A 12,594-nucleotide genomic window follows, 5' to 3' on the forward strand; every position below is an offset into this window, starting at 1 on the left:
CTTGGAAGTCTGTTACTAGCCCAGATACCTCTATCTCTCAGGCACACTTCCTGTAACAACCGCTTTGAAGTTACAGGCAATCCCACTCTTCCAATAAATCCCATTTTTCACATACCAGGTTAAAGCTGAGTTTCCATTGTTTTTAGCTGAAAGATCCTGAAGGTAGCTCCTGAAATCCCCACCTGTCTATATAGGGCATATGGGCTGCTGAATGGGAACAAGGAAGGCCCAGTCAAGCTGAGGAAGAGAAGCCTAGTTATTATGCTCAAATCAGGCTGGCCACTGAGGTTATGTGTCTATTCTACCAGCAAGCAGATTGCAGTCGTGGGTGTTGGGGAGGGTTTGGCTCCATTGTCTATGCTTCGGCAGCTCTCTCATACCTCTGTGACTGCACTTACCTTGTCCTCTTACTGCTCATTTTCACCTCTAAGCCAAGGCTCCCTGAGGACAAGCTCACGCCTTTAATGTTCTGAATGCTGTAAACTGTCCAGTACACACGTATAGAATGATAGGTACATAGAAACACAGAGAGGGAAGGAATTCTCTGCTACCATCCATTGTGAGTATATTCAAAATGCAGTCTCCCCACACGGACTAGAGTTACTAGACAATGACCTGGCTGGAGCAACTGAACGTTGGCATAAATCTGAAACTTGTTTCTCATCTTTACCCAACACTTAAAGAAAATACTAAATTTATAGTGCACAGGTCTCTAATGTGAACTGTGGCTTGCCTATTTCCTGATGTTTAGAGAATGTGCTGAAAGCTGTGATTGAAAGGACATTGTGACTCAGAGGTGTAGCCCTGGGCTAGTCATGTGGCCAAGGGGTGCTGTGCACCTGGCTGAGAACTGTTATATCATCTGAGAACCTTATTCCCATGTGAATGACTTGGGGACATTTATGAAAGATATTTCCTTCTATTTTGGCTTTGTTGTGAGTGAGATCACTGATGGCCCACTCGCTGGAGGCAAAATCCATTTTGTGTACAACCAGGTGAGTGATAGTTTAATATGAAGGTAGTACGCCATTAGGCAAAGGTGCCACGCAGAGGCGGCCTTATTCCCAGTTCATTCAGGACAACCAATCAGAACTGTGAGCCTTCTCTAAGTCCTTCCACTGTTACTTTCTTGTTGGATTACCCCTGATCAAATAAAACAAAATGAGGGATGAAATTAAAGAAGAGGAGAGAGAGAAGAGAGAAGGGACATCATGAGAGGCTTTAGACTTGGTGAAGATGTCTCTGATGAGTAAGGTGCTAAAGTTATCACAGCTCAACAGTCCACTATCCTTACTCTAAGCCTTTAGAAGGCCTCTGGCTCTGCAATTACTAAGTACTTAGTCTAAGAATTATCTGTGTTTTTCTTTTTCTAGGTTCAGACCAGAGAAGGAATATAAAAGAGGAGAATGAACAAGGCTGGTAATGACCCCTATGATAAAACTCCTAAAGATGGGAGAGTTTCTGTGTCACCGTGTGTGTGCGCATACATGTGGGTTTTCACATGGCTGTATTACCAGGGGATAGGGAGTGAGGTCAGACTGGAAGAACAAGGTGGGGCACAGAACTTACTGAGTTTCCCAGCAGGAGGCTGTTTGGGTAGCAACATCTGTGGAGTGAGAAGAAATGGTGAGCTTATTGAACATGGAGTCCAAAGATGGGAGTCTAGGTCATTTTTTCATTGGAGAGATATATTTGTGATACCCATGGACACTGTATTTTATTGCCTAAATAATGGCATTATCACACTGCTGTTCTGAACTACACAGAATAGGCTAACTGGGCTAACCTGGATTTTGTAAAAATTCTACTTTGGCAGAGAGGTGTGATATTTTGTGATAGACAGTCCTGTATTCCATCAAGAGAATAATCAATAATATTTTCCAAAGAGATGAAGGGGTGCTACCATTTATTGAGCATCTATTATATGCCAGACACTGTTTTGGAACAATCTGCACAAGTAGCAGGTGCAATATGTGACTGTCCACTGCCCTCTCCTTTCATATACTTCCCAAGCCAATGGGAACTTGGGGTGAAACTAAAGGTTTAAGATGAAGCAATTTGGAAGAAAGAAAAAACAAAACCTTTCGATCAGAGAAACCACCATAAGACGGCTCAGCAAGCTTGAGCTCTTAAGGTTTAGCAAATTCAATTTGGCTACAAAAAATAAAAAATGAATTTAGATAAATAGAAAGAAAATGAATCCCTCAAGGAGACCACATTTATTATTTTAAGGGTGTGGTTTAGAGCCAATATTAAGCTATGGGACTCAAAGCTATGTCAGAGTTTAATGAAGATCATGTTGCACCCTGCAGGGGAAGAAGCTAATGGTACAGCCCCTCCCTCATGTGGCCTGTCTTTCCTCAATGAGTGCCAAGATTCACACATGCCCAACAGAGACCAGTCCCAAGCCAGCTCATCAAATCTCTTCTTGTGTTTTAAGCTATTTATAAAGTTTACAGCAAACATAACAGAGGGGATTTTTTTTAGCATCTTTTGAAGATCTGTATGGTACTCAAGTTGTTTGTTTTTCAAAATGAAGCCTGAATGGTTTCACTGCAGCATTTTCAGGAGGGTTGATGTTGTCTGTGCTCCAGCTTCCTGCTGTTGCAGATGGAGGAAGCTGATGTGACTGGAGGAGACTGTCATGGCAAAACCAAACAGAAGAGTGGACACACAAAGTGAGGCCTAGGTGAGAAGACAGAGGGTACCTCGTCTCCTCCTGTGCCACTGGTTGAATTATCTGCTCATCACCCATATACTGAAGCTTGAGCCCGCAATACTTCACAATTCTGACCTGTGGAAACAGGGTTGTCAAAGGTAAATTAGGATTAGTCATGCTGAAGGAGAGTGAGACAAGATGACTACTACCCTTGTATGAAGGGAGAGGTTGAGGGCACATACACACAGGGAGAATCATGATGGAGGAAGAGAGAGAGTTAGGAGAGAGGTATTAGAGATCTTTACAGCCTCTGAGAGAGCCAACCCTTCTAAGACCTGCTCTTGGGTATTCTTCTCCTAAGACTGTGAGGCAGGACATTTCTGCTTTTCTATGCCACTTAACTTGGGGGACTTTGTTACAGTAGCTCTAGAAATCAGATTCACCATCCCCAAATTTCACCAGCATTGGAGGCATGGATGTGTGAGATGGGGCATTATACAGGACTGCCATGGCCCTGTTAGTCATGAAGAATATACATCCCATGTAGTCAGTTGAATGAGTTTATTCTCCATGGCAGTTGCTTGGAAAACAATTTAAATACAATTGAAGCAATGTTCTGTGATGGTCTAAACTTCACATTTATAGGAAAGATGTCAATCTATGTTAACCTCCTCAAGTGACTTCTTTGGCTAGATAGTTCTGGAAGGTCTCTGCTGGAGAGGACCTTCTTGAAGGTTCTGGGAACATGGAAATTACTGGTTAGTAGCATCAACTGTTGCTTCAGGTCTGATGAAGAACTGTGCTTTCAGTCCCTTCAAACACTGGCCATATGAGAGTGGAAACACTGGATGTGTGTGTGTGTGTGTGTGTGTGTGTGTGTGTGTGTGAAAAGTGAAGCTCAGATGAAGGCTGAGAGACTTATAGAGATCTGATCCAGTGATACATGCCCACAATCTCACCCTCAGTCCTGCTTCAGGCCACCAAATCTCTGACCCAGAACTCTCAGCATCCTCTCCATTTCCCAGTCTCACCCTTCTTCCATCTATCCCCTCCAGCTGTGACCAGAGGCTCCTGTCCACAATGAAGGTATGACCATTCCACTTAAAAACCCTGCTTGCTAGCCCCTCAGCATGCACCCCAGCTTTAATTTTCAAGCTCCCACTCTTACACAGGCCCTGATTTCTTGTAGCGCAGTACTTCATGACATTTCCTGAATACACTATGGTGTTCTTTGCCCCTTTCATTTCATTTTAAAATGTTAGTATGGTTTCAAGTCCAAGTTCAAATCTTACCTTTATAAAGTCTCTTCAGATCTTATCAGAGAGATGGGGTCAGGCTTCTGACCTGCAGGAAATTGTTCATTGTTAGAATGACATTTATCAAGTTATCAACTTCAGACCTACACATCTGTTTCCTTGTGGAAAGAGGCTTCTTGAGCAGAGTGGTCAGCTCAGAGCTGACACAGCATTTGGCATCACTGAACTGAGGAAACGCTGGTTGAATTTCACTGGATGACAAAGCTGTGTGCTTCCACTATGTATTGTTTGAATAAAAACGAGAGGGCAGTTAACATGGAGCCCCGGTTATCTTCCTTCAGGGATTCCATTGAACCCTGATTAAAATGTTTGTTGCCTCTAACTTTGGTTAGCGCACAAGCCTCAGCTCAAAGAAGAGGGGCAGGGAGTGGCCCAGCCAGGCATGAGTGAACCCCTCTTTGTGCTTTGAAAGGGAGGCCTATGGAGTAACCCTCACAGAACTTAGGGTGAAGGAAAACCATTTTGGTTACACTAAAAGATGGGTCATTGCCTAGGTAGATAGGTTTCTAGATTATTTACACCCCCTTTACTAATTTCAGACTCAGATAATGTAAACAGGCCCCGAGGTTCATCTGCTTCAGACACAGTGAAACAGTATTTTGGCATGGGTCTTTCCCTCTGCTGCATTTGATCTGGTCTTCTTCAATCAGGGCCACTATAGAAGGGCACCACCTAGAGGCCAGCCGAGCACAGGCTGCAAGCTTGGTGTGACGCCTTGTCATTAGACTCAATGCTGGGCACACATGGCTGGTGTTCCTTCCTTCACCACCCTAGCAAACGACTTTGGCTTATCACTACTATGTCCTATTTTGGGGACACATGTCTATTCTTTATTAGCGTTTGTGGGCAAGAGATGCCAATATTGTCAGGGGCCCAGCCCAGAAAAATGTCTACTCCCAGAGTTAGGGGTCCACCTGATTCTCACAGAATGAGAAGCTGGCCTCGATGCTGATGGACAAAAACAGATTTCTAGGACCACATGGAAAGTGCCAACCCCAACCTCAGACACATTACCAGAGATCAGTGAGGACTGCTTCTCCTAACAAGTTCATGCTCCCCACTACACACACATCTGAGCCCATCCTTTTTCTTGACTTTTCAGATACTTGAAATAATCAGCCTTGCTTTTTAAGTAGCTACATATCAAGATTGGAATTTTAGGAACGCATTAGGCATGTTTGTCATCACGGATGTTCACTATATAAATACTTTCCCAACATCTACAACTTTGGTAAAGTGACATTGGTGTAGATTCCATTGTGACAACAGTTATTCATCAGCAACCTGATTACTTGGGACTTGGTTTCAGGAAGAGTGCTCCGGAAAGCACACCTAACTAGTGTTAAGAAATTCCCATAATCTTCATTTGCTTTGAGGTTAAACATTAGGCATTTTCTATCAGTTCTGTGCTGGACCAAGCCAGACAGTCCACTGGCCTCTCACAGCAAGCCTGAAGAGCTTGGGGTAGTATTATTTCCAGCTTACATAATGTATCCAGTATGATCCAGTTAGCAAGTGGCTAAGCCCACACTTGTGCTCAGGTTTGTATTGGGCTTTTGCCACACAGTATACCCACTTTTCTTTTTTTTTAATATTTGAACCTTTAAAGTCATAGTTTCTAATCCATGCACTTAGACTAATAGGCTATTTTCTGCTTTGAAAATTGTTTTACCTCTGGATTTTCCTACAAAAAAATGAAATGAGCTAACCAGTTAAAAAGTGGAGGGAAAAAGAAATGTGCTGTGTCTCTCTACGGGGCAATGCAGCCTGTTTTCATTTTTTTAACATTCCTATGAGATAACGAAAGCAGCGTGGGTCAGACATAGGAAAGGAAACTGCACGCAGGGGTTTCATGCTTGTGCAGGATAAAATTGGAGTGGAGGAAAGAAGGAAATGCAGTCAGCCAGGGCCGTGATGACTCAGCGTGGACTCAAGCCAGGGCCTTCAGGGTAGATGCTATCTGAGTCTAGGAAGGGGCAGAATGAAGTGGGAATTTCTCGTTGTCCTCTCCAACCAGAGGTTCCTTCTGAATGGGGAGAAACAGCCCTTTCTGTGATGGGCCCCAACAGGCCCCTAGAGGTTAGTGCAACTCTTGGCACAAACCCCGGGGCTGTAATACTGCAGTGTGAGCCGCAGGGCAGTAGACTTGCTACCCCATCTCCTCAACTGTGACATTAGTGCCGTGTAGTTGAATAAAAGTGACAATTGACTCAGTAGTAGAGAGCAGCAGAATGTGATTTCTGGTTCCAACTCCGCCTCTGCTTTTTGCCAGCCTGTGCAGCCTGCTGGTCCTCACTGAGCCTCCCAGGGTTTTTTTTACCGGCAAAGATTCCTCAAAGTGTGTGAGGCAGATTATATAAGATGATCTATCTGCCACTCGCTTTTATGCCATGTAGGTCAAGTTTTCCTTTCTAGAATTTTGTGCAAAGATTCCTCAAAGTGTGTGAGGCAGATTATATAAGATGATCTATCTGCCACTCGCTTTTATGCCATGTAGGTCAAGTTTTCCTTTCTAGAATTTTGTGCAAATAGCGTGGTACAGAGTTGACTCCTTTTGGACCGCCTTCCTTTTAAAAAATCATATTCTGTCTTTTAAAATTCCGTATAATGTATCTTGGTCGCATCCACTCCCTCTGACTCCTCTCAGCTCCTCGTGCCCTGCCACCCAATTCCATGTCTTCTTTTTTTAAACCCACTATGTTCAGTTTATGCTGCACAAACACTCTTGGGCATGGGGCCGTCCCTGTAGTGTGGTCAACCCACTAGTTGAACCACCTTTTTACATTCAACATGATTAGAGATTCCTTATTGCAGCTACACCTATTGATGACTCATGTTTTTATTTTATTTTTATTTTTCCTATTTAGCAGGGAAAATAAAATAAAAATTCATTGTATGGATCTATTTATTCGTCCATTTGTAATACGTGGTCTAGCCATTCTTAGTTTCAGACAACTATAAAGCTGCTAGAATAGTTATGTACAAGTCTCTGTAGAGATACAATATTTATTTGGGAGTAGACTTGTTGAATCAGATGTTTGGTATATTGTACCTTTCTAAGAAACTCGAAAATGGCTTTCCAAAGCAGCTTGTGGGTCTTACTTGGGGGACAGCAGATCAGAGTGGCAGTTACTGCATATTCTTCTTTCAGTGCTGGCTGTTACAGTCTGTAGTGGTGTATTGTGGGTTAGGCTGAATGAACTGAGCCTGATCAAACCATGGCAGCCTCTTGCTCTACTTACCAAGTATCTCTTTTGGTGAAGCACTGGTTCAAAAGTTTGCTCACCTTTTAGTGGGTCACAATGCTTTCTTACCATTGAGTTCTTTGTTTTGTTTTGTTGGTTTTTTTTGACATGGGGTTTCTCTGTAACAGCTCTGAATCATTGAGTTTCAAGAGGTGTTTATCAGCTATATGAGTCTGTTCTGTCTTTTCATTTTGGAGTGGACTGCATTTGTTTGAAACTAGTTAGTCACAGGGGAACATGATTGAAACTGTGTTTGGGGGCATTCTCAGAGCACTCATACAGGGATTTGTGAAACAGCAGGGATTTCAAACAGTAACTGAAGCAGAATGTGCTGAGTGGAGAGAGCTGTTTGGTGGGAACCAGTTTCTGGAGTACTCTTCATCAAATCAATTAATGAGTTAATTAACTTGATCCTATTAATTAGGAGAAAGCTGTATGGTACCTCTAGTCCAGCACTGGTGTTTGCTTACAACTGCTAATTCTAGGGGATTTAAGACAGTCAAACCTGTTTTCAAAACAATATGGAGAACGAAAGGATTCAGGAAAGAGTTTGTTTTGTAGGTCAATAAGCTGTAACAGAAGATGTTACAGTGTAGGGAAAATGTCTGTGATGGGCGAGGGTGTAGCTCTGACCTACTTTCAACTGTTACCTTGGCATTTCTTACCCTCAGTGAGAAAAGACAGAAGACCAAAATGGTTAGGACCTTGCCATCTCTCCCAGGCAAATCTCCCTGGCTTCACACACAGATGCAGCCAAGATGAGGTGGGCTGTCCTCGGGAGAGAAGTGACCACAGCAGGCCCTCAGGTGGAACTGGCCACTTCACATTCCTTTCCAGCCTGCCCACCCCAAGTCTCTGAGCATGTCTTCACCATCACCATGTACTTACTGGATTCTCACGTATCTTATTTGATGGAGGCACCATTTACACACACTAGCCATTTTATTGGCCTATTTTCTATCTATTGACTTTTCAGAGTATTTAAAAAAAATACATGGATGCAATCTTTTATCAGATAAGTCATTGGCAAATATTTTCTCTCACTCCATGGCACATTCCTCATTTTGTTAAAACATTTTATGAATAAAGCCACAATCAGCTGTTATCTGGGTGCCTGGAAAGGCTTAATGCCACTTCATTATCTAAATATCAATTTTTATATTGGCTCCAGAAAGACAATATAAACATGTGCTCAGGTGTCTCTGTGTCTACATGCCTACACTGCCCATGTGTCTAGGCAACACTTCTATGTTTACATGTAGCCTATTGCTTCTGAAGATCCCCGCACTACTTTTGAGCTTGAGAAGGCTGCCCTGCTAACCCACATCTGGAGAAGCAAAGTCTTTGTGCTTTACTTGGAGGCCTGAGGTAGCAGAGAACTGGAGCTCTGTCACTGCTCAGTCTTCTGTCTGGTCACCCCACTCTGCTCTTCTCTCCATACCGTGTGGCACATGCCCCTGGACACTTTCTATGGTTTGCATCTTGAAATTCTGCACACATGGGGTTTTGAGTAGTTTTGTTTTGAGACAGGGTCTCACAATGTCATTGTGGCTGGCCTCCATGCCCAATTTGAATAGCTATTGGAGGGTTGGAGGGGGTGACAGAGAATGTCCTGACATCAGTAGACATAACGTCAAGTTTCGAGTGAGACTTCTGATTCAAGTGCCTGTTCTGAAGAGTCTGGTTTGTCTCTATCAGGAAGTTGTCTGACTTACTTCAGGGAGCATCCTGTGTTTAGGCAATTTGTGGGGTTATTTCCTTTGTCGCTCTTCTCAGAACAAATTAATATACCAAAGATGTTATCTTAAACTCTTCTATGTTTCTGTCACATAATACCCAAGAGTGAGTAATTTGTAAATAATAGAGGTTTCTTTGGGCCCCAAGTCCTGGAGGCTGGGCAGCTTAAGATCAGGCAGCCACATCTCAGACTTGAGTCTCACAATGGCAAGCAGAAGAGAAGAGAGGTGTGCACATGGAGAATGGTTCTGAATTTCCACTATACCTGACCTATGCCTTCAAGAAACACATTAATTCACACATGGGTGCTCTGCACTGTATGAGTCAAATGCCACATCTTACCTGTTAACACAGCTGCACTGAGGAGTTGAAGTCCCATTCATACAGACACAAATGTTCTGAGAACACTAAAAACACCACATAGATGCTTTCTTATCTTTGTGTTGCTACTCTCAAAACGTCTAGATTTGCGTGTCTATCGTAAGTCTCTGTAGGTATTTCCCTAGAGGATTATCCTCATGGGTGTTCTGGTGACAGCGAAAATGATATTACTTTCCCAGAGCTTCCATGCACTGTTGCCTGCTTAGTGTATGCAGAAGCCACCCTTTAGGTTAGGGTTCTTTTGAGGATTTTTCACTCATTCTCCACTGGTCCTGGACACACTCTTGGCATTCTGGATAGCTAGTGAGCTCAGCCAGGACTGTATTTTAAATTACACAGAGATAGCTTTTCCCCAGTTTATGTGTATGGCCCAGAGAAGACAGCCAGTTCACCCATTGCTGAGCTGTTTGCATCATTCTCTTGGCTGTTCTAGACACTGCTTTGCCTATGCATTTCTACATGCTGAACTTGTACTTGACTCCCAGGCAGAAGGGAGCCTTGTTGAAGAAGAGCTTCTGGGAGGGCCAAGGTGGGAGATTTCAGGAAGTAAAAACTGTGTTTTCAGGGCACTTCACTGTCCTGGGCCATGGGTGCAGGCCTACTGCAATGACCCTTCTTGGTTTTGCCCTGTTGAGTCAAGAAGCCCTGTTCTGTCAACACACTAGTAGCTTGTTCCCTGACAACGTTCTTCTATCGAAAGCTCACTCTTTTAGATGAAGCTCTCAGAGTTTTGTAATACTGTCAGTAAGAACTCCCATGATGCTTCACATTGCATAGCCTCTGGAAAAGCCTCTGCTTGTTAGCAATAAGTACTTGGAGCAGTTACTAGACTTTTTTGAAACTTCATTTTCTGCCTGCCCTGGAACATGAAGTAACAGAATTGTTTCTACCCAAGAGGCATGTGCAAGAGGGGTCACATCAATTGTGCCCATAGGTGCTCTGCACAGTGCCCATTTCATTGGGGTCTCTCAAAATGTAGCTGCTGCCATAGTAGGAAGAGTCATAAAAACCCAAGTTCTAAAGGGTTGGGAACAGGGGCAAAACCCTAGCCAGTTGGCACATGCTGGCCAGGTATCAGACGGGTTCCTTAAAAGCTTGATTTTTTTCTCAGGACAGTTGGAGAAATTGGTGTCCTCCATCTCCCCTGAATGCCCCTTTCTCTTATACTTTCTTGCTTCCTACTTAGAGACCAGACTTGATTTGATCCATTTATCTTGGATTTGGCTAGGAGAGTATGCCTCTTTAGAGCTGCAGAGCAGAGGGAAGTCAGAAGGACAAATGCAGGATGCTGTGTAGACAGGGTTGAGGGGCCAGGAGCAGATAATTCTGAAAGGTAAATGGAGGACAAGACTATTCAGGTTTCTAGGGTACAGAAGAGTCTTCTTTCTCTTTGACACCTTTCTCTGGAAATAGATATCCTCACTTCCCTGAGAAATCACAAGGAGCAAAGTAAAGACACTTAATAGATGCCAGGGGGTGCTTGGGGCTTCTCAGTCATAGGCTTGGAGGCTCATACACATTTTATAAATCTCCTGGAGCAGATATTCCTCTGATAGCAAAAGTTTTTGGGTAAATACAATAGCCGATATGTTCCTTTGGCTACCCCAATGCCCAGCCAGGTTCTAACTTTATATTAAGCACAGAGCCCCAAGAATAGAGTAGAAGCATCGGGCACTCCAGGTTCTGGCTCCAGAACCGCCTGCCTGCCACTGCCTTTTTCAATCCCACAGCAGGTGATGCCACAGTCATTTCCCAGAAGCTTTATCTCTTACCTTGTGTAACGCACATGGATTCCTTTGATTCTGAATTCCTCAAAGGCAGGAGCCAGAAACTACACTACTTAAATTTAGGAGTGCTTTACAAAGGACACTTTGTAAAGGGTGTCCAGCAATTATTAACATAGGTGGCTATATAAATCAGTAGAAATTAAATTGCCATATTGACTTTTTTATTATAAATATTTTTATTTTCCTAGGTTAAAAATTTAAATAAAGAGTAGAAAATAATTTAAGTTATAAATTAATAAAATTTCAAAGTCTTTCTTTGACCTTTCAAATGCAGTCCATTCACTACCAGTCACAGAGCAAGCGCTGGTGCTTAAAGTTCAACTGCAACCATGGCCCAGTCTTAGAGGCATCAGCTGACAGGTCTTCAGTTCCGGAAGACACGAGTAAGTCTTTTAATGATGGGAAAGTTCCTGAGGATTTCTGCTCGGACAACCATCCAGGCGCAGCTGCTGTACCCCTTGTCTTTAAGGTACCTTTGCACCTTCCAGTAATAGCTCTTTAAGCGTGGAATTGTTGCAAAGTGAGTCAAACTTTCGTTCTCTGGCATTTCCTTTAGGATTTCCTTCAGAAGGTCCATCTGCTCATGAAGTTTACCCAAGAAGCTCTTGACGATGGTCTCATTCCACCCAGTGCTGGAGGAATTGCTTCTGAAGACCTCAAAGATATTCTGGAGCATCTCTTGGATGACGAAGGCAATGCCTTTCTTCTTCATCTGCCCCGGGTGCTTCACCTCCATGGGGATCTTGAAGTCCATTCTGTAGTTGAGGCAGAGCTGTCGATCCAGCTGTTTCAGGAGCTCCTGACATGCTGAACTGCCTTGTCTGAGCTCCAGCCACTTGTAGTTGGTGGAGAGGGCTGTGGGGAGAAACCCCAGCAGGAATGCAGCTTGGAGCATCCACCTGATGATGGTCATGATGGAAGCTGGGCTGGTGCTGGCTGCTACCTGTAAGATGAGGGAAAGGCTAGCAAAGGCTGCGAGTGAGAATGTTCTTCCTCCATGGCCTGGGCTTTTTATAAGGATGGCTCTCTGCTTCAGAGGGATTCCCCACTTTCAGTTCTCCCTTTCAGTTTTCCTTTGTCATTCCTCTTGTTCTAACAGCTTCTAATATGCACTTTTATTTAAGCCCCCACCAATTGTATATACTACATATTAGGGTAAAATAGATACAAACTATAAGGATTTTTAAAACTTTGTAAAGTTTTGTTAATTGCTGAAGCAAAGGAAGAGAAATAAATACCCAGGAGAGAACAAAGGAAAGCAGACAGCCCTGAAGACAAAAGAGCCCTCAAACAGCCGAGGTGTCCATGGAAAAAACAGGCAGAGTAGCAGCTCACGTGGGAGGGCAAGGCTCCTGCGCATTGAAACAGTGGGCTGGTGGGAGAGCACCTCTGTGAGCTCTCCCACAATAGTGTAATACAGGAGAAACTTCGTTTCAACAAGCCATAGCTTCCCTTTGGGAGAGGGCCTC

The 12,594-nt window shown here is 43.5% G+C and overlaps 1 protein-coding gene across 1 annotated transcript; it reads right to left on the reverse strand.

Annotated features, from left to right (window-relative positions):
- Positions 1-11,489: 11,489 nt before the first annotated feature.
- Ifnb1 (interferon beta 1) lies at positions 11,490-12,038 on the reverse strand. The gene has a single exon (XM_036178562.1). It carries the CDS (start codon positions 12,036-12,038, stop codon positions 11,490-11,492), a length of 549 nt encoding a protein of 182 aa, XP_036034455.1.
- Between the last annotated feature and the right edge of the window lie 556 nt (positions 12,039-12,594).

Source organism: Onychomys torridus, chromosome 2, assembly GCF_903995425.1.
Source record: "Onychomys torridus chromosome 2, mOncTor1.1, whole genome shotgun sequence".
Lineage (NCBI taxonomy): Eukaryota > Metazoa > Chordata > Mammalia > Rodentia > Cricetidae > Onychomys > Onychomys torridus.

Coding starts and splice junctions, on each gene's coding strand:
- Ifnb1 (XM_036178562.1), bottom strand. CDS start 12,038: ATGACCATCATCAGGTGGATGCTCCAAGCTGCATTCCTGCTGGGGTTT.